The sequence below is a fragment of the Penicillium antarcticum genome, assembly GCF_028974205.1.
Source record: "Penicillium antarcticum strain IBT 31339 chromosome Unknown utg000009l_segment0_segment0, whole genome shotgun sequence".
In the NCBI taxonomy this organism is placed as follows: domain Eukaryota; kingdom Fungi; phylum Ascomycota; class Eurotiomycetes; order Eurotiales; family Aspergillaceae; genus Penicillium; species Penicillium antarcticum.
The window spans coordinates 930745-950021 of NW_026695307.1; the positions used below are offsets into that span (position 1 = coordinate 930745).

The 19277-nt window shown below is 49.1% G+C and overlaps 9 protein-coding genes across 9 annotated transcripts; 4 read left to right on the forward strand and 5 right to left on the reverse strand.

The window, feature by feature from the left end:
• Positions 1 to 374: 374 nt before the first annotated feature.
• Positions 375 to 1205, reverse strand: N7508_008713 (mitochondrial 54S ribosomal protein mL49; the record flags this gene model as incomplete). The annotated part of the gene is made up of 3 exons (XM_058466776.1): positions 375 to 425; positions 480 to 883; positions 1049 to 1205. The coding sequence occupies 3 exons, from the start codon at positions 1203 to 1205 to the stop codon at positions 375 to 377; spliced, it is 612 nt and encodes a 203-aa protein (XP_058314622.1).
• Positions 1206 to 1457: 252 nt separating this feature from the next.
• On the forward strand, positions 1458 to 3285 carry N7508_008714 (eukaryotic translation initiation factor 3 subunit E; the record flags this gene model as incomplete). The annotated part of the gene is made up of 3 exons (XM_058466777.1): positions 1458 to 2602; positions 2665 to 2859; positions 2911 to 3285. The coding sequence occupies 3 exons, from the start codon at positions 1458 to 1460 to the stop codon at positions 2927 to 2929; spliced, it is 1359 nt and encodes a 452-aa protein (XP_058314623.1). The 3' UTR covers positions 2930 to 3285.
• A 1661-nt stretch (positions 3286 to 4946) lies between these two features.
• N7508_008715 (uncharacterized protein) lies at positions 4947 to 5466 on the reverse strand (the record flags this gene model as incomplete). The annotated part of the gene is made up of 2 exons (XM_058466778.1): positions 4947 to 5153; positions 5242 to 5466. The coding sequence occupies 2 exons, from the start codon at positions 5464 to 5466 to the stop codon at positions 4947 to 4949; spliced, it is 432 nt and encodes a 143-aa protein (XP_058314624.1).
• Positions 5467 to 6577: 1111 nt separating this feature from the next.
• Positions 6578 to 7715, reverse strand: N7508_008716 (ArsA family ATPase; the record flags this gene model as incomplete). The annotated part of the gene is made up of 3 exons (XM_058466779.1): positions 6578 to 6620; positions 6678 to 7267; positions 7326 to 7715. The coding sequence occupies 3 exons, from the start codon at positions 7713 to 7715 to the stop codon at positions 6578 to 6580; spliced, it is 1023 nt and encodes a 340-aa protein (XP_058314625.1).
• Positions 7716 to 8188: 473 nt separating this feature from the next.
• On the forward strand, positions 8189 to 8746 carry N7508_008717 (hydroxyisourate hydrolase; the record flags this gene model as incomplete). Its single annotated transcript, XM_058466780.1, has 1 exon — positions 8189 to 8746. One exon carries the CDS (start codon positions 8189 to 8191, stop codon positions 8744 to 8746), a length of 558 nt encoding a protein of 185 aa, XP_058314626.1.
• Positions 8747 to 11103: 2357 nt separating this feature from the next.
• On the forward strand, positions 11104 to 12582 carry atfA (bZIP transcription factor atfA; the record flags this gene model as incomplete). The annotated part of the gene is made up of 3 exons (XM_058466781.1): positions 11104 to 11137; positions 11199 to 12219; positions 12273 to 12582. 3 exons carry the CDS (start codon positions 11104 to 11106, stop codon positions 12580 to 12582), a joined length of 1365 nt encoding a protein of 454 aa, XP_058314627.1.
• Positions 12583 to 14896: 2314 nt separating this feature from the next.
• On the reverse strand, positions 14897 to 15648 carry N7508_008719 (uncharacterized protein; the record flags this gene model as incomplete). The annotated part of the gene is made up of 2 exons (XM_058466782.1): positions 15159 to 15648; positions 14897 to 15088 (listed from the first exon to the last, which is right to left on the reverse strand). The coding sequence occupies exons 1-2, from the start codon at positions 15585 to 15587 to the stop codon at positions 14897 to 14899; spliced, it is 621 nt and encodes a 206-aa protein (XP_058314628.1). The 5' UTR covers positions 15588 to 15648.
• Positions 15649 to 16339: 691 nt separating this feature from the next.
• N7508_008720 (fungal specific transcription factor domain-containing protein) lies at positions 16340 to 18181 on the forward strand (the record flags this gene model as incomplete). The annotated part of the gene is made up of 1 exon (XM_058466783.1): positions 16340 to 18181. The coding sequence occupies one exon, from the start codon at positions 16340 to 16342 to the stop codon at positions 18179 to 18181; it is 1842 nt and encodes a 613-aa protein (XP_058314629.1).
• Positions 18182 to 18205: 24 nt separating this feature from the next.
• On the reverse strand, positions 18206 to 19192 carry N7508_008721 (alpha/beta hydrolase; the record flags this gene model as incomplete). The annotated part of the gene is made up of 1 exon (XM_058466784.1): positions 18206 to 19192. The coding sequence occupies one exon, from the start codon at positions 19190 to 19192 to the stop codon at positions 18206 to 18208; it is 987 nt and encodes a 328-aa protein (XP_058314630.1).
• Between the last annotated feature and the right edge of the window lie 85 nt (positions 19193 to 19277).

Here is a 19277-nt window from a genome sequence, read left to right on the forward strand (position 1 = left end):
ACAGTGAGAAAAGAGAAAGAGAAACACAAAGCAGGTGCACGCCAGAAGACACGACCAGGCAGACAAAACACAAACACCAAAGGAAAAAGAAAAGAAAAGAGGCAACTCGCAACGAAACTAAAGAGTACACCAAAGGAAGAGGAAAGAGAAGTCAAGAAAATAGATATTACCCATGCATATCAGGGATCACCTGGACTGTTTGCTTCTTCCATTCTCATCCCTTGTTTTCGACGTGCTTTGATTCTTGCTCTCTCCGATAACAATGCTCTGCCATACCCCTATTGAGGGGGTATGTTGAATGCTTTTTTGGTTCATCCTGGACCATTAGGGATCCTAGGGGTCTCTTCGAAGTCAGGTATTAGAGAAGAAAGCCCTTAAAATCTGCGGTCCTCGAGGAATTTCATGATCTCGGGTTTGCGCCAGCCCTGTATCAAACCGTTAGTTTCACCTTGACCAAATCAACCTGTAATCGAACAAACCTTGACAACGATGTGACCAGTAAGACGGTTAATGGCAACATCGGGATTAGGCTTGTGGCCATCGACAACACCCAGTGCGCAGGCCAGGTCGTTGCGGAGTTGATCCAGATCACCCTCTGTCTTCTGGATCTTGGTGAGCTTCTTGGTACCACCGGCCTTGGTGTCGGTATAGACGGGAAGCTTGTTGGAGGCGGAACGGCGAACGAAATAAGGAAGATTATCGAGCTTTAAAGTCGGGTTAGGGTTCTGAGAAGATTTGACCTGGGTCGCGTGTGCCGATGAGGTCGAAGTTTGTTCTTTCAGGGCTTGCGCTTGATGACGGAGTTGAGTAAGGAAAGTGCGGCTTTGATAGGTAGGGAGAGAGGTTTTGAAGGCCGAAGATAGTGAGATTTGAGGGCGAGAATCTGAAATGAAGGGTTAGAATCACGAATTTTTCGCAGAACGAAGTTGTTCCCAGTTTTCTCTTTTGTTTGTTGGTTGCAAGATATTGCCCAAAGGCGCGGCGCGCGTTTGAGTCTAATCTCGCAGAATTCAATGTATCAAGAGAGACCTGTACAAATGTCACTTACGTGAAACCGACGACCTTGTCTGACGACATAATGTGGAAAATGAACTACATGTCTGAACGGAAGCCACGGATTGTGCAGAGCTGATGCGAAGAGGGATGACAGTGGCCTGCTTTCGCATGGCCGAAGTGGCCGGGCCCGAGTGTAGAAAAGACGCCATGGCACGTCTAAAGGGCCGGAATGTATTGACCGGAGAGAATGATGAAGGTGGACAGAGGCTGGGAAGACTAGCAACATCTGATGCTCGGCGCTCTGCTCAGATTTTCTGCCACCGCTTTTCCAGCACCCACTTCCCAAAAGGGGTTAGGGCCACCGACGCCCGCACAATCTGCAAATTCTCATTGATCGCGGTTGGCCTTTGTTATCCCCTCTCTAGACCTTTCCCCCTTTCTGCCATCTTTACAGACACATCATGGCAGCCAACGCCCCTCCTTCCGCTGAGACCCTGCTCAGCGGCGCTGCTGCTCATCAGCCCAAGACCGCCGAGGAGATCGCCTCTCAGCACGATTTGCTCCCCCGACTGATCCCGTACCTCGACCGTCACCTCGTTTTCCCCCTGCTCGAATTCAGCGCCGGCAGCGATGAGGAGGACAAGGAGATCACCCGGGCCAAATATGAGCTCCTCAAGCACACCAACATGACCGACTACGTTGCCAACTTGTGGCAAGAAATCAACAACTCCGACACCATTCCCGACGAGTTTGTGAAGAAGCGCGAGGAGGTTTTGGCCAAGTTACAGCACTACCAGGACCAAAGCGAGAAGATTTCCGAGTTGCTGCAGGATGAGGAGGTCGTCGGTAACTTGCGGAGCGACAAGGCCGCTAACTTGCGGTTCCTCGAGGAGCAACACGGTGTCACAAACGAGATGGTTAACAGCCTCCACGACTACGGACGTTTCCAGTACAGCTGTGGTAGCTACGGAAACGCTGCTGAGCTGCTTTACCAGTTCCGTGTTCTGTCCACCGACAACGACAAGGTTGCCTCCGCCACGTGGGGTAAGTTGGCCTCAGAAATTCTGACCACCAACTGGGAGGGTGCCATGGAGGAGGTTCAGAAGGTCAAGGACTCGATCGAGACTCGCCTTTTCAACAACCCTCTCGCTCAGCTCACCAATCGCTCTTGGCTCATCCACTGGTCGCTGTTCCCCTTCTTCAACCACGACCCCGCCCGCGACGTCCTCACCGACCTCTTCTTCTCCCCCGCCTATATCAACACCATCCAGACCAGCTGCCCTTGGGTTCTCCGTTACCTTGCCGCCGCCGTCATCACCAACCGCAGCCGTCCCCACAAGCACTCCGGTGTCTACCAGAAGCAATTGAAGGATCTGATCCGTGTTGTTCGCCAGGAGGACTACGAGTACACCGACCCCATCACCGATTTCGTCAAGGCCCTTTACGTCGAGTTTGATTTCGAGGAGGCACAGAAGAAGCTCGGTGAGGCCGAGGAGGTTCTTCGCAGCGACTTCTTCCTTGTTTCCGCGGCCGATGCTTTCGTTGAGGCTGCCCGTCACCTCATCTCCGAGAGCTACTGCAAGATCCACCAGCGTATTGATATCAAGTAAGTATCAGTCATGAGAGTTGTTTCTTACCGCGGAACACAAACTAACATTTTTTTTTCAGCGATCTGTCTGCTCGTCTCGGCCTGAACCAGGATGAGGGTGAGAAGTGGATTGTCAACCTGATCCGCGACACCCGGGTTGACGCCAAGATTGACTATAAGGAGGGCACTGTGATCATGAACCACCCTCCCCAGTCTGTCTACCAACAAGTCATTGAGAAGACAAAGGGTGCCTTCTTCCGCACACAAGTCTTGAGGTATGCATTTCCCCAGAGGTTCAGCATTGATAGCTACTAACACTCTTCTAGCTCTGCTGTTGCAAAATAAATTCCCGCATGACCTGATGCCGAAAACTGAACTTTTCTCCGTTATGTGATTTTGAAACCTGTTTCTGCCTACCCATTTTTAGTGATCTCCCCGTGTAGGTCACAACACGGTTGTTTGAGGGATGGGACTCCGTGCAGAGTGGCATCCGGCTGGCGTTCTTCGGTGGTCCACCTTATTTTCTTTACCTCTTTAGTCATCTTACAGTTCCTACAAAGCTCTCTCCCTCCCTATATTTTCACTTCTTTGCCGTCAGATGTTTTGCTTGACCTCTTTATGTATTGGCCATTTCTGACCCTGGAGGTTTGGAGGGAGGCGGAGAATCTCAAAAAGCAGCCACGAGAGAAATGTGGCGTCCCCTTGTCCACTTTGGAAAGGGAAAGAAGATGAGAAGAGATTGAGATATGATGTAGACTCCTTGATTTTTGGGGTCTGATTCTATGTTGTTATGAATGGGCTATAGAGATGAAAGATGATGTCTCTGATAACACGTTTCCGGGCTCTTTGAGTCTTTCTTTTGTGTTGTATATTTCTAAAGCACATAAATTGTCACTGTACGAATCGAAATGATAGGTATTAACTCTACACGATAGGCGCTCACGCTAAGATACACCGCAGCACCTCATGCGCATCACCTAGGCTGAGCTTCATACATGTATTCAGCCACTTCGTATAGTGCTGACTCCCCCTCAATCATCCATGGTTGTTTCTTCTTCACATTTCCATCTGAATTGTCATACCTGAACTGTCCTGAGTACGGTACATCAAGAGCTGACCTACTACACATAGGCCACTCCCTTTGAGACCGTCAGCAGTATGTCCCAATTGACATTTGCTTCACGGCTCAAGCCTAAGATTCACCTGGCGCAAGCAGTATCGCTCTACGAAGCCGATCTTTCTGCATATCAAAAAACGAGATTTCGCGCAGAGAAATCTCGACTTCGAGATGCACCTGCTGATATCACAGATGTCATGCGACTCACTGCCGAGATAGACCAGGCGGCATCTGGAGAAACGCGCTGTCTGGGACCTCGCGTGGTCAATGTGCTGCAGACTATTCAACAAGTGGCTGCCCTTGGTGATATTATCATCGGGGGGTCACAGAACCTCATTGCTTGTGGAGTGTGGACATTGGTTCGGACGTCTCTGCTAGTAAGAATTTCCATGATAGACGCCATTGGGATGCTTTCGTCGATTGGTTCTTCCCTTTTTCTTTCCCTGTCTCATCCTCTGTCTGTTCTTTGGGCCCGCGGATAGCTCATAGACTAGTTAATTTCTAGCCACTCTTAATATCTTGAAAGATTGTCGACTATTTTCATGGAAGTCGGTCGCTCGGCTCCCCGACATAAAAGAATGGCTCTGCTATATCATCATTCCAAGAATCTGCAATCAAGCATGTGAGAATATTACATCGTGGTTGTCAACCTATGCTCTTGAAACTTACTCCCAAAGTAGATGTCAATGCAACGGACTATAAGAGGAAAACAGCCTTGCATAGAGCCGTGACGCAAGAACGGACAGCTTGTATCTCACAATTATTCTCACAATGACTGTGATATCAACGCCAAAGGGCACTGCACACACACGTATGACCCCTGTTGTACTACATTATATAGTCTTTCACCACCGTGCAGAGGTATAAGAAGAAAGCCGGGAAAGACATAGTGCACAAAAGTGGAACAAAGGGTGACCATCCCATTATCCCAAAGACCTACGGCTATCGTTCGCAATAACCGTTTCCACCCACGGAATGAATCCACTTCCACCCACTTGACCGGACCGCCAGGGCTTGATCCATGGAATCCGGCGATTTCCAGAAGTTCAACGTCCAGGAAATGGCCAGGTTTTGTCTCATGGATATAAAATTCCAAGGCGAAAAGAACGAGCAGAGCTGACCGGAAGGATAATGTCAATTGGCGCCATCAGGCTATCTTTGATAGTAAATTTTAGGATTGAACCAGGGTTGGAAGTGAGATATCCTCTCCGTGGATGGTAGCACACTCGCACTTCATAGAAAGGATCAACGACCTCGCGAATCTTGGTCACGTCTGCGTGGAGCAGGGGTATTTATTGGAATAATCTCATTGATAAAAGTCTCATGCGAGGTGTGATAGGTTGAGGTATCGCTTCCTGGACTGGATGTTGCTGTGCCATTGTTATAGGCCATGCGAGCTGCTTCTTGTCTTTCGTACTCCCGGGACATAGTTGCGAGGTCATCTATTTGTTCCTATGAAGCACTATCAGAAATTCGATATTCTGATGAACCTCAATTGCAATTGATGTATGTAAAAGAAAGTCATGAAAGGAGGACAAACCCGCGTGAGAGGCACGCCGTTGATGAGATAGCCTTCACGCCCCTTCACCAATGATATATGATTAGGACAAGTTTCCCAGGGTGGAGCCCAAGTATCAGCCTGACATACCTGGTAGCTATAGGGCCTGACCGACGCAGTCGGGCCCAAGAAGTAATGGATATGCCCTAAGACGATATGTCGGGACAGTCCATACCCCGGAAGCCAGTACTGTTGGTCGGGGGACATTGTTCAAGAGGCGAGGCGACAAGACAAGGCGAAGGAAGTGTTGGTCAGGTGCCAGTCGACACCTCCCAAACGGACCGTACCTGGATACTCGCAGTGGGACTTTTGACATTCCCCGACGGACAAAGCATGGAGTATAAATAGGGGTGGATGGTACTCGAGCAGATGAGCGACAAATGAGAGAGGACTCAGTCACAGGTGCGCTAATGGCCTGTCTGATCCTTCGGATATGATCTCACAGGAGGTCAACCCACAGAAACGCATAAACGGAGACCGCGTACTCCCTTTCCTTCCTAATGCACGATCCACATGGCAGGATGGAATGTTTTGACGAACCCGGGAATAACACTCTCGGCAAGATGCAGAAAGATCAACCAGCGGAAGGACAATGGTCCAGATTGTCCACAGGAAGAGAAGGGTTCATGTCGGAATGTTCGGCTGACAATCGAACTCGCCTCACTTTCATCAGGCAACGAGACCCAACGCTTTTTGCTGAGAGTCGATATTGAGCTTGGGACAGGAAAGCCGAGCGTTTCATCCCACCTTCCCACATTCTTCTTTTACTACCGAGGCCCCGGTCACGGTCAGAAGTGAGGCTTGCATGGAGAAGCATCGGTCTCGAATCAATTCATGGGCAAATTAAGGTGATTCACAGACCCTGGGGGATGTGCGTGGTTTTTTCTCTCTCACCGCAGATTCTCAAACCTATGCGGCGCCAATTTGGCTCTGCGGTGATGTCGTGGCACCACGGATTGTCGTCTTCGATCGCGGGGCCACAATGCTGCAGTGAGGGCATCTGCATCTCTCGCTTTTGGGACAGGAATCCTTTTCCCTCTCCAATTGCCAAGAGGTATGTTTTTGGAAGAAGTCTATATTAATTGCGTTGAGCCAAGACATGTGCGTTGTACCTTAGATATAGAATGGAGGGTTGACTAAGTCAAGATGGGGGTTTAGCCAATGTTTACACTCTTCGGTTATATCTTGTTCATATAGTCTCACATCATCCAACTTACAGTCATATCACATATCTACGATTGAATATCATATCATGTCAATCATGCATGTATTATTCTCTAATCTTTTCATAATTCGTCCTACATAAGTGGAGTGTCCTCTACTGTGGAGGCACGTACGGGTTAACCAGCATGTCACTGAACCTGCAGGATAAGCGTTAGCTTGAAACACTCCTCGAGATCCGTTTGGGGTCAACTTACTTCTCCAACTTCTCCTTTCCGCGCACTTCCTCAACAAGCATCGGCATGCGGACTACATTGAAATCCTCATAGAGCTCTTCGATTTGCTCGAGGTACTTCTTCTGCATCTTTCTCCGAGCAGTGCATTGGTCGCAGTTGCTTCCCTCCTTGGGGAACAGCAGCTGGTTGACAACGATCGAGTGGGTATCAATGTTGTAGCTGGTCAATTCCTGAATCATACGTTCTGTCTCGTAGAGCGACAAGAACTCCGCAATACAGACACAGACAAAGGTGGTCATATCCGGGTTCTTGAATTGCGTGTTGACTTCGCTGATAGTCTCACGCAATGACTCCATCTTCTGCAACAGCTCATCCATATTCTGGCCTCCGGGCAGACCGCCCCGGGCGCCTAGAATCGAGTTCAGCATCGGGCCGAACTGAGATGACAGCTGAGAAAGCTTCGCCAGCGCCTTCTCGAGCACGGTGGGGAATTGGAGGAAGCGAAGGGTGTGGCCGGTTGGAGCGGTGTCGAACACGATGCACTCGTATGAGAGCGACTTGACCTGCTTGAGGACTTCGGCAAAGGACATGGCCTCGTCAACACCGGGGATCTAGCGCCACCAAAGTTAGCTTAATACGTAGTATGAATGGTGCGACAGGGCAATTTACGCTGAATGCCAGATCCTGCATCATGTTGCCCATGCCCAACCCCGCCATGGGGTCTTCGCCTTGGCCATCTCCAGTAGCAAGCAGATCCTGGATGCTGCCATTGGGGTCAATCTCCATCGCGCTGAGGTTCGAGAACCCATCGATCAGACGCGCTTCCTTTCCAAACTTCTGACCGAAAGCGTCGCTCAAATTGTGTGCGGGGTCGGTCGAGATCAGCAAGACAGACTTGCGCACCTTGGCCAACTGAATGGCCAGCGAGCACGAGGTGGTGGTCTTACCCACACCTCCCTTACCTCCGACGAAGATCCAGCGGAGTGTGTTTTGGTTGAGCACCGACTGGAGCGTAGGCTCCATGTCGAGATCGTCGCCATGTACCACAGCAGAAGACATTGTTGGGGAGTTGAAGTGGGAAGTTCAAGACTGAAGTTGGTTATTTGCCCCGCAAACCGTCGAACTTTCCGGAAGACGGTCTGGCCTTGACACTTCACCTTTCCACATCTGTCAACTATGCCATTGTTTGTGATTGTTGGTTGACCTTGGGATGTTATCGTGCAGGCTTATTCATGCTTGCCCTGTGTTCACTTTTTTTCTCAATCTGCCCAAGACGCCATGTTAATCCGGACTCGAGACTGAGACAAACGCAACATTGGAAATAATTACAGACTTGACCCAACTCAATTAACATCAATCAACTAACAAGAAGCAAAATAAGCCGAGAAGTTGCCGTACCCATCGGGCGAGGCCAGTAGATAGCTGCATGGCACTCTCCGCACCCATCGGTATCCTCCGAAGCACAACCAAACAGAAATATACACCCCTCCCTCCTTCCCCTTCTAACTCTCCCAAAACCTCAAAACCTCTGAATGGACACCACCGAGTCTCCCTCCAATCTCGGTCGCATCACAGACCGCCTCGCCCTCTACGCGCAACAAATCTCCCCATCCACATCCCCACACCAATCCAAGCCCACCTCCACCTCCAACAAACAACCAAAAATGGCCGCCCGCGATCCAATCACCTGCCATTGCCTCAACACACTGTCAGGAACACCAGCAGCAAACCTGCCGGTAACCCTGACCCTCCTGAGCCCCTCCAACACCGCCAACCCCGCCACCTTCCGCGCAACAACAAACGCCGACGGCCGTGTGGCTACCTGGACTCCTGTCGGTACAGCATCAGCGTCGCAGTCTGTCCCTGCTATCCTCGCCGCCCTGCCTGCTGCCGATAGCAAGACTAACTGGTCTGTGCGCTTTGATGTCGGGCCTTGGTATGAGGCCCAGGGCGTGGAGAGTTTCTGGCCCGAGGTCGAGGTCAAGTTTACTGTAAAGGGCCGTGGGAAGGAGGGCGAAGAGGGCTGGAAGCATTATCATGTTCCTGTTCTGCTTGGTCCTTGGAATTACTCTACTTATCGGGGTTCGTGAGGGGGTTCTTGGGGCCGTATGTATAGCATGAGCTTGAGCTCTTTAGAGACGACCAAATGACAAGAAAATCAAGTGATAAACTCAATTTAAACGTAATGCATTGATAAATTATCAAGCCAGCTTAGTAGAAACGAAAGCGGAGATGACTTGATCGAGTGACTGTATATGTAGAGACTGCGGGTGATTTCACTCCTGGTTCACTTCCTGTCATTCAAGACCAGTAGTTTTATAATAAATCGATGAGCAAGTATAGTATAGTAGACTCATTTTGCCTGAAATCTCTCAAATTGTGTTATTCACTGTTAATTGAAAACCTGCTCTTGAAATAAACAGCGGAGGGGAATGAAGCAAGACTCGGCCAGGACAATTCAGAGGAAAAGAGGAAACTAGAAAACAAAGTTCATAACTCTTTCTGATGTGTTAAACTTTTCAAGGCTAAGTTAATAGAAACTAGGCCACGTACGCACAATTAGCAATCTCAAATCAGGTTATCGTAGGGTAATTGTATAGGGCTGACAACGTTCAGTCTGACTTGACCAAATGCAAGTCAAGGGGTAGAGGGATTGTTATTAGACACACTTATAGAATGATTGGATGTGCTACTAGCACTGCTCTAATGTTTTAAATCACCAAATCACCAAGTTGCTGGGTGCCTGAAAAAAAGGTGACTATGACGAGGGTCTGCGTGAAGTGCTGCTGTAAGGGGCCATCGAAAGGCATGGATATTGTACATGTAAATACAAGCGCGCGGGGCTATATTATAATTTCATATCTTAAAAATCTCCGGTAATAGACTAACCTTCCTGAGAAAAGCATGTCAACAATAAGGTACAGTACAATAGTGTTAGAAGTATACAGATGTGGGGCAACGGCTCTCCACAGGTGGCGTAGGGAAGGTCTTCAATATAAAGACAAAGTTTCTTAGTCTGTCAACGGTTGATCATCTATAGATCATTCAACCTTGGGAGGTTCCTGCACGTTCAAGTCCAGATCTTTGATCCACTTAGTCGAGATATCTCTTCGTACCCGTCCGCTGCACACATGTATCTTTTCACAATATCCACTTGTAATAGCTGTTCTACTCCGTTCGCAGTGTGTATATAGCGGTCTAATGAAGGTACTTTGGATCGAGATCAGGATCATGTGATATGGATGATATATCTCCCAGCAAGCATAACATTGCCATGGAAAAGTAACTGCCGAAACACGCGATCTCGATCTGTCCAAGACGCGTAACCATTCATTCGCCTTTGCCGACGAGATAACAATACGAACATCAAACATGGTTATATGTCTTTGATTCCACGGATTCAGATTCGCATGTCGCTCACTATGCTATTATTCTTTGTCCAAGGAGTAGGACCAAAAGAAAGCGTCTAGAATACCAGTGGCGAGCGAACACGTGAGGGTGGATTGCGTCATCGTTATTTCACCGCATTCCTCGATACTTGTGTCTTGAATCCACGCCTTGGCGAGTGTAGCACCGACCTCTGATTGGATATAAAGCACGATGTAGGATCCACAGCGGGAGAAATTCCTGTCGTCACCGTGACATAATGAATATCTGGTTTCTTCCGACATATCACACCTCCGTATCAGGGTTTGCAAACATCCATGAGAAGAGCCAGGGCCAATCATGGGTAGGGTTGTTTTCCCCAGGACTATCTTCACCAATTACAGTCAGTCAGAGATCTGGTTGTCTGTTCTCAAATGTAGTAAGGGTCCATCTCGAATGTTCATTCCTGATGGTCATTCGATGTGTTCATTCGAGGCAAAGTAGGGACAGCCATGGAGGGAACAGACTTCAGCCGAGAATAGAGGAAAGAGGAGGCTATATCTGCAGTAAGAAAGCCCGGGAGTAAAGAAGCCCTAACATTAATAATCGATGGCGCGTTACATTGTTTTTTTACGGTACCTGGACTGTAACTCTGGGTTTTCGTCTTTTTCCCTAAATTTCCCCAATTCCCTAAATTTCATCATATCCCTCTTTCCCCTACGTCACTCTCTTCCTCTCTTTCCATCCCCCTAGGCAAGCCACTGTTTGTCTCGAGATCATTATATCATTTTTTTTAGTGAATAACGCCTTGGGATGTCTGCTGCAGTCGCTTCGGTGACGACTCTTCGCTCCAATATGTCTTCTCCTATGGATAAGAAGACTGAAAAAGAAGGTTCGTGTCACGCCTCATCTTTGTACTTTTGCCTATTCTCTTTCGCGTGTGCATTATGCTTCAAGAAAATCCCCCTTTTGGTTTGGTAATCCGCCACGCCCCCCGAGCCTTAAATCCCCCTAAGCCCTTTGCCGTCGCGATGACTTCACCCTCTGGCGTCATTGATTTCCTCCCCACCACATACTCACCATGAAGCCGCCGACACGATCGCAGAACCGCCGTGGTACCTATCTGTGATCGCATCAATCTGTATCGCGTCATTGCTAACTCAAATCTCTCTTCAGACTCGCAGGCCGCGTCTTCCAAGGACAAAAAGCCTACTCAAGATCAGACCTCTTTGGCGCCTCCTTCGCGACCTGGTGCGCCTACTGCGTCTGATACCCCGGACTACTTCAATTCCATGCACAACCCATTCTCTCTGGAGCCCAACCCATTTGAGCAATCCTTTAGTGGTGGATCATCTGCCGAAACCCCGGGCAAATCGCTTCTGCCCCCGGTGGCTTCACTCACTTCCCCGGCTTTGCCTGGAACAAGCTCTGCTGGCGGGTATAACTGGCCCAACTCCCTCCGTTCTGGACCTCTCAGTCCGGCCATGCTTCCAGGGCCCACTGGATCTAATGACTACTTCGACAGCATCGGTCGCGGTTTCCCTACACCCAACGAATCTTCGCTCCGCACTGGACTGACCCCTGGAGGCGGTGGTTCCATGTTCCCAGCCCCCAGTCCCAACTCACAAGCTATTCTACAACAACTCCAGAACGGCGGCGCGACTCCCTCCACCATCGACTTCCATCGCACCGCGCTCGCTGCCAAGAAGAATAACGCGAATGCACCAACCTCCAACCCCAACGAGCAGGAACAGGCCAATATGGATGTAAAACCCGCTCGTCCTGCCGACTTCACCCAGCATGACGCGGCCGATGCCGCCAACGGACTCTTCATGCTGGCCAAGGGTGGACAGCAGAACAACATGCCCATGAACCACGCTATGCAGAATGAGACTCGCGCCGCTGCTGCTCGACGCGTTTCTCAGAATGCCAATGGCGACAGCGGAGATGGATCTGACCAGGATATGAAGCCCGCCAAGGGTAAGGGCAAGCGAAACGCCAAGGGTGCGGCTGCCAACAATCGTCGCAAGGCCGACGATAACCAAAAGGGACCCAATAAAAAGGCCAAAGCCATGGAAATGCCCTCAGATATGGAAGATGAGGACGACGACGATGATGATGATATGAAGAAGTACCCCATGGATCCCAAAAAGATGACTGACGAGGAGAAGAGACGCAACTTCCTCGAGCGCAATCGGTAAGATCACCTTCCTTTCAAATCAATGGATATCACTAACACTTGTACTACAGTGTCGCTGCTTTGAAGTGTCGTCAACGGAAGAAGCAGTGGCTGGCCAACCTCCAAGCCAAGGTTGAGCTATTCACCACAGAGAACGACGCTCTCACTGCCACCGTCACCCAGCTGCGTGAGGAGATCGTCAACCTCAAGACTCTGTTGCTAGCACACAAGGACTGTCCCGTCTCCCAGGCCCAGGGCCTTGGCCCTTTAATGATGAATGGCATGTCCGCCGGATTCGACCATCATAGTGGCTATAACATGCCTCCTAACATGGGCATGCAACCCGGTGCCATCCCTGCCCAGGGCATGCGCCGGGCCTAAGCGGGGCCAACACCTTACTCCAATTCATATTGAGATGTATGATTCTTGCTTCCCCGCGCAGGAAATATACGTTTGATGCTTAGAACCGGCGGCTTGCTCTATTCTCCCTGGGAGTTTCTTCCCCATTTCGGTTCTCCCCGCCGAATATTTGGCATGGGCAGGTGTTAATGATATGCACGACCTAAAAAACGGAACGGGCTCGACTCGGTGGTCTGGAAATTGCTTTCTTTTTGAGGGCGTGTCAAATCCGGCGTATGGCTGTTTCTTTCTTCTTTTGCTCAGGTTGCTTCTGCTTTGTTTTGCCTGATGATTCTTCTTCGCTGTTTCCCCAGTTGTATTTTTTGCTCTGTTTCTTTTCTTTCCTTCTAATTTTCTTCCTCTTGATGCCCCAGAGGAACCTTCTACCTTTCGCTTGTCTAATACTTAAGGGCACACGGGTGCATTTTTCCTCTTCTTTTCTCTCCCTATGGCTGCTTGTGTCGAAATACATGATTCCTGGGTTGGCGTATGGATGGCTCTTGTGGTTTTTTGATGTGTTTTGACTAGTTCCTTGAAACCAAATGGTTGGTCGATGAATTCGACAGTCGCTCTAGCACTCAATTTATTGAGACTTAGACCTCTTCTTGGTATTTAATGCTTTTGGAATTGTAATCCGTACCCCTAACAACGATACCAGTCAGTCTTATCGAACCGTACCTAGGTAGCTCTATATATCGGATTTCCCCTGCGTGAAATAGGCCATTTCCGACCTTGTAGGCATAAACACAAATTGTCCCGCGTAACCAAACTTGGTTTACGGTATAAGACCACGTAATCCTACAAGTAGTAGAAAGGTCGATAGTCGTCGAGTAGAACTGTTCTACAGTTCTACTTTCTACCTATCTACTTCAGGATATATAAGGACACTCATTCATGTATCTAGTTTAGTTCTTCGTATTCAATCATACCATTGTTACTTATGTTTACACTTTGGATACTGGGTGACTCTTTACTTGATTATAACTTGACAACACTCACGAATAGACCAATACTTCTGTATAGAACCTAGCTCGTATAAGACCCGTGGGCAACAGTACGGTTGAGAGTACAGATCGAGAAGGTTGGAAAACAGAGAAGCACAGACAAGTATAACCCAGGATTCTTCTAACATAGCGACGACCAGTTCGTCGTGCGTCACAACTACGTTAGAATGACTTTTTGTGGTATCAACCAAAGCGTGCGCTTGATATACTATACCGTTTGCATTTTGCTGCGGTAAGAGATAGGCGCGGCCGAGCAGACCGTCGCTGATAATATACTTGGGACTTTCATAATGATATAGTCGCAAAAGGCCATAGCGTCCTATGCTGCTACGTCGCCGGAATTTCCGCACGAATATTGCTGGTGCAACCACTTGTGGTGGATGTTCAGTGTATTGCGTTTTGAATCAAAAAAAGAAATCGACATCGCTTATGTTGCTTTGTACAAGGCGTACCGTTAGGGCCTTTATCTGTTTGAACATAGCTATACATGCGTGCACAGCTCTTATATCGTCCCTGCGAACGTCGATTCCGGGCCGCGTAACTCCGTTTTCTTGAACAGCTCGATCTGCTCTTCTTCCACTATTCTTCTTGCCGAGATTAGGCGTAGGAGATCCCAAAGCATTCTAGGGAGCATGGTTAGTTTTTTTTTATAGGAGTTTAGAGATCATGGTAATACCCTTTACAATGTTAGTTTACCGCAACCCTGACTAGCAATCGTTACTATTAACATGAACGTGGCATTTCTCGCTATCGTAGATTTTCTTGTTGTTAGCTTCACTCAGTAGATGCTGCCATATAAGTTTCCTCGTGTACTCGTCTAGCAGGTCGGCGAACTCAACATCGGGCGCTTAAGGAAAGGTTTGGAGGAGATTGATAAAGATCGGGAGTATAGCCGTCTAGTGCTTTCGAATAGCAGACTCCTATATATGCCGCACAATATCGGCTTCTTCGTATTTGTTAAGCAGACCTTATCTGTCCCGACTGAATTGCCTTTTTACGAAATTATAACTGAACTTGAACGTCCTAGACCTAGAGGTGGACGCGGGAAGAAGCATTCCCTTGAGGGTTAGGTAGCCCAGGACCAGAGAAACCATAGTGGACGTGAACTAATGCATGGTTTATATGACTTCTAACTTGTAGGAAAGTTGTCCGGAATGAATAGCCTGGTTCCAGGATAAATGCAGGACTCCTGGCTGCTTGTGAAAGTCAAAGCACACAAAGCATCATCATATTGTTAATAATAGTTTGCACCCTCCATGTGGCCCCTTAGTAGATAGCCACCCGCAAGTCTACTAGGACCAAGGGATATCAAGCGTAGCCTGTTTCGCAGGATGTTGTGACCTCTCAGCCAATTGCAAGGGGGACTCGTTATGGTATAGCGTGCCCGCTGGTCGAGCCGTGCGGTCTGCGCCCGCGTCTAGTAGCGCTTTGATAATGTTCGTTAGGCTAAATTCAATAGCGTGGTGTAGACGAGTGCCTAATATCTCATGTGTTGTATTGGGATCGAGGCCATTGGGCTAGAAGAAACTTGGTCTTGAATTCCATTTCCCTTACGCGCCGAGCTATAACTCTAAAGAGGAGAGGTGATTCTAGATTAGCACTATATGCAAGAAGTAGCATAACCATAGATAAATCTTCTTCATTGACGCTCTTAAGGGCACGGGCGAGGGGGGACTCTCTAGTCGCGAAGGGGAACCTCGCCCTAGGGCTGCACCAGTCTAGGTAAGCGCCTCGCAAGAGAAATCCGCGGGCGAATGCAGGGTTTCGTAAAATGCTGTTCCTAGAAGTCAGCTTTGAATATTTGGCTCCTTGAATGGCCAATTTACTATAGCAAAGGTTCGCCGTTAGATAGGGACGCATTAGGATCCAGGCCATAGTCAAAGAACTAGCGAATGATGCCTGGCATCTGAGGTTGTGTCCTTGTGAGGTAGTCCTTCGCAGAGGTTGCACGAGCGCCAGCGTCAAACAGTATAGCCACAACATCAGGGTGTGCTTTCCGCGTGGCTCTAGTCCCTCGTCGAGGTTCTCAGTGCCTAATCGCCCGCTGGAGATAGCTTCTTGTGTGCTTGAAAGATCTCCGGCGGCGTATGCGTTGACGAACGCCCTAACAAATGCCTCGTCAGGTTCCATGATACAGTAGAATTCGAAAACAGATTATCCCTTGACACACACACACACTTTGTTTCTCGGCCCGTACCCGAAACAACGCTAATGCGTATTAAGATAAGGCGTAAAGAATCCTTTCGACCACATTACTTATAATACCGTATTTTACACGAAACTCCAAATACACTTCTATCTCTGTGCCCTCCATGCCCTGACATCTACCCTTTTCAGCACCACAATCTGAGAACTGCTAAAATCTCTGCGCAATATGGCACCGAGGCTACCCCCGTCAAAGAGACACTTCATTACTGAACAACATAAACCTCAAGAAAGGAGGAGAATTGTCATGTCCTGTAGCGAATGCCATCGGCGCAAGCAAAAAGTAGGGAGCCCCACGAAAGAGCTAAACAAGAAACCTACTAAGATTAAATAGTGCGACCGCCAGCATCCATGTTGCAACTGCATCAAGCGAGAAGCGCAGGTATTCATACTTCTAAACGCAAGATTGCCTTTGGTCTGACTGGCGACCGCAGGATCTTTGCCATTATGACGCTGGACCGAAGGGAGGCCAAGCCACGCAAAGCAGTTCCGGTGAGAGTGGTCCCTTGGAAATCAGCTGTAGCACCAATATGGTGCATCTGTGCCCCCCTGCTAGACCGGGCCCTGAGTGGGCTAGCGAGCTTCAGGACAAGATCCGAGACTTTGGATATTCCAGCCATGGCAATCACAATTCCATGAGCCTATTACGGACCGCAGAGCTATATGGAGGTCAGGATACTAGTTTAGTTGACTTCCCTGCCACGAATCAGCCCTCTTTCCGAAACGATGCCGACCGTAAGTATAAAGAATTAGTCCGCCAGCTGCCTTCGCAGGCCTGCATCGACATCTTGGTCCAAACGTTTTTCTCCGGCATCAATTGGCAGTATGACCTACTTGACGAGGAATCCTTTAGAGAACGCCTAGAGGCATGGGGAAAGATCTCATACTCTGACCTTCAAGTGAGCTTCGGAAGATTGGCGCTAGAGACCCTTGTGTTTCCAGCACTACTGTTTCAAGTCCTTGCACATGCCCTTCTCTTTCACCCTCCTCATGATGAAATGATCAATTCTCTCATGACCATGGCTGGTATGACCTTCCATGATCTTGGGGCCGAATATAGCGATACCGGCGCTGAGTTACTCGCACTTCTGGGGAAAAAGAATATTCAAATCGCCATGGTACAAGCAGGTTTGCTCCGAGCCTCTTTTCTGAAAAGTAGCGGCAAAGTTGTTGAAGCCTGGCATACGCTTGGGACAACAATCCGCGATGCACAGGAAATTGGCCTACATACCGGGCGAAATGTATCTGAGCAATCTTCAGTCGAGCCGAAGCACGAGAGACACAATGTCAGTCTCGTTGGTCACAGGATTTGGGTGGTCTTGCATATTTGGGACGTCCATATGGCTGTCGTTCTCGGTCGACCGATTGCAACCGATCTCCAAATAGACCGCTTCTCTCACACTATAGAGGACGACGAAAGACGGCGAGACTTATTCTCGCATTGGCAAAGCGAGAATTGTCTCCCTCGACCATTTGACATCATCCTCGCCGGCTATAATGTGGCCTATCGATATTTCAAGGACATTCACCAAATGGAACAGAATGGTGCTAACCCCCAAGACTACCCCACGGTCGAACGTATTCACGCCGCAATCATGAACAATATACATTTTTTACCCTCTTGGTGCCGTCTAGAAAACCCAGATACGAAGTTTGATCGATTACACGGGTGCCAATGGCTACCCGTTGCCCGAGAAGGACTGTTCTCGCTCATCCACCTTGTTCTTCTCGCACTTCATCGACCGTTCATATTCTCTGTTGCCAACAGTCGCACAGAAGCCGTCAAAGCTGGAATATCCATTCTTCATGCACAGGAACGACTATTTCAACAGTCAGAGCCGCACCAGCGCAAGGTGTTTAATCCGGTCTATGCTTCTTTTGATGCGATTGTTCTCCTTGCAGCACTCTGTCTTGTCTTTCCGAATGAGGATCACGAAAGACGAACAGAGTGTATCAATGTTGTTGAACGAGGGATACAACGGCTGGACATCATTGGTCAATCCAATTCCATGGCAAAGTCAGCACATGGTGTCGTCTGCAGCTTGTACCATCGCCTAAGACATCGGCTCGGTATCTCGGAAATGGAGGACTCTAGGGCATTTTTCAGCAACTCAACATGGATCTCTCCCAACAACGATACATATTACTCTAATGGGGCACCGTCGGGATTCTCTTTTGATGCTGTTTTACCTCCGCGCCCAACCCATGACCTGTTCTTCGATCATATTTCAAGCACCCAAATCCCCCTCATGGACACACCGGACGGTTTGCCCTTGGACCCGCTTACTGTGAACGTTACAGATGATTGGAAATTTGAAGGCACCTTCACAGATGCTAGCTTCTGGGGTGTGATGAACGAGCTTAATCAATGAAATGTACCTCTTGTCAATTGCATTCTATTTGATCTCCGCAAACCAGGCCGCAATATGCCCCACATTGCGATCAACACAATCCGGCTGGTCGTAGTGCTGGAAGTGGGAAACTTCGTTGTTCCAAATCAACTTTTTCTGACTTGTGGGAATGGACTTGTAGTGGCGCTTCGCAGCCGCTGCATTCATACAGTTGTCGCCGTGGATCAGCAGCGCCGGCTTGTTCAGCTTCGCAACGCCAGGAACGGTGGTATAGTCAAAGTGGTCCAGGTCGCTCATCACCGCGTATCGGTTCTCAAATCCCTTCAATGTCCACGGCCCATACCAGGACCAAACAACTGGTCCTGGAAGGCCGGCTAGTGACCCGGTATCAGGGTCAGCGGGCGTCGGATCAACCAGCGGTTGATACACCACTTCCCCGGTCTTGTCGTACACTTCACGGGCTTGTTTAGCGCGCTCAAGTCGTGCTTTGTACAGGGCTTCTCCCTGTTCGGGGGTGGGCATTTTCATCGCCGCGATATCCGCGCCAGGCGTCCACGCAACACACCCAGCGCAAATCATATAGATGTCGGTTTCATGGTCTCGATAGTATCCCGAGACCGAGGCCACGCCTGCAACCCGGTCATCGTAGGATGCTACATCCAGGGATTCAGGGCCGCCCTGGCAGATCCCGACTAAGAAGAGCCGGGCTGGATTGACATCGCTGCGTGCCGATAGGTAGTCAAGTCCTGCGACCATGTCCTCGTTTTTCATTTTCGGATTTTCCAGTCGTCGGGGTTGGCCGGTGCTTTCACCAACAGTGCGAGGGTCGAAGATCAACGCGGCGTAGCCTTCATCTGCGAGACGGGTTGCGTATTGCAGCGGCGCTTGTTCTTTCACAAAAGAATATGGGCCGGTGATAACGACACCGGGTGGTTTCGTGACACCGGTGGGACGAAAAAGGACTCCACTGACAGTCTCCCCATGAGAGAGATATTGGACCTGTTCAGTGGTATATTGACCGTGGGAAGGCATTTTGAATTCGATTCAATGAAAACTGGCTATGAGAGCTGATTCAACAGATCTTGCTGTCCTTAAGCGGCAAAGTTCGCCAGGTTTA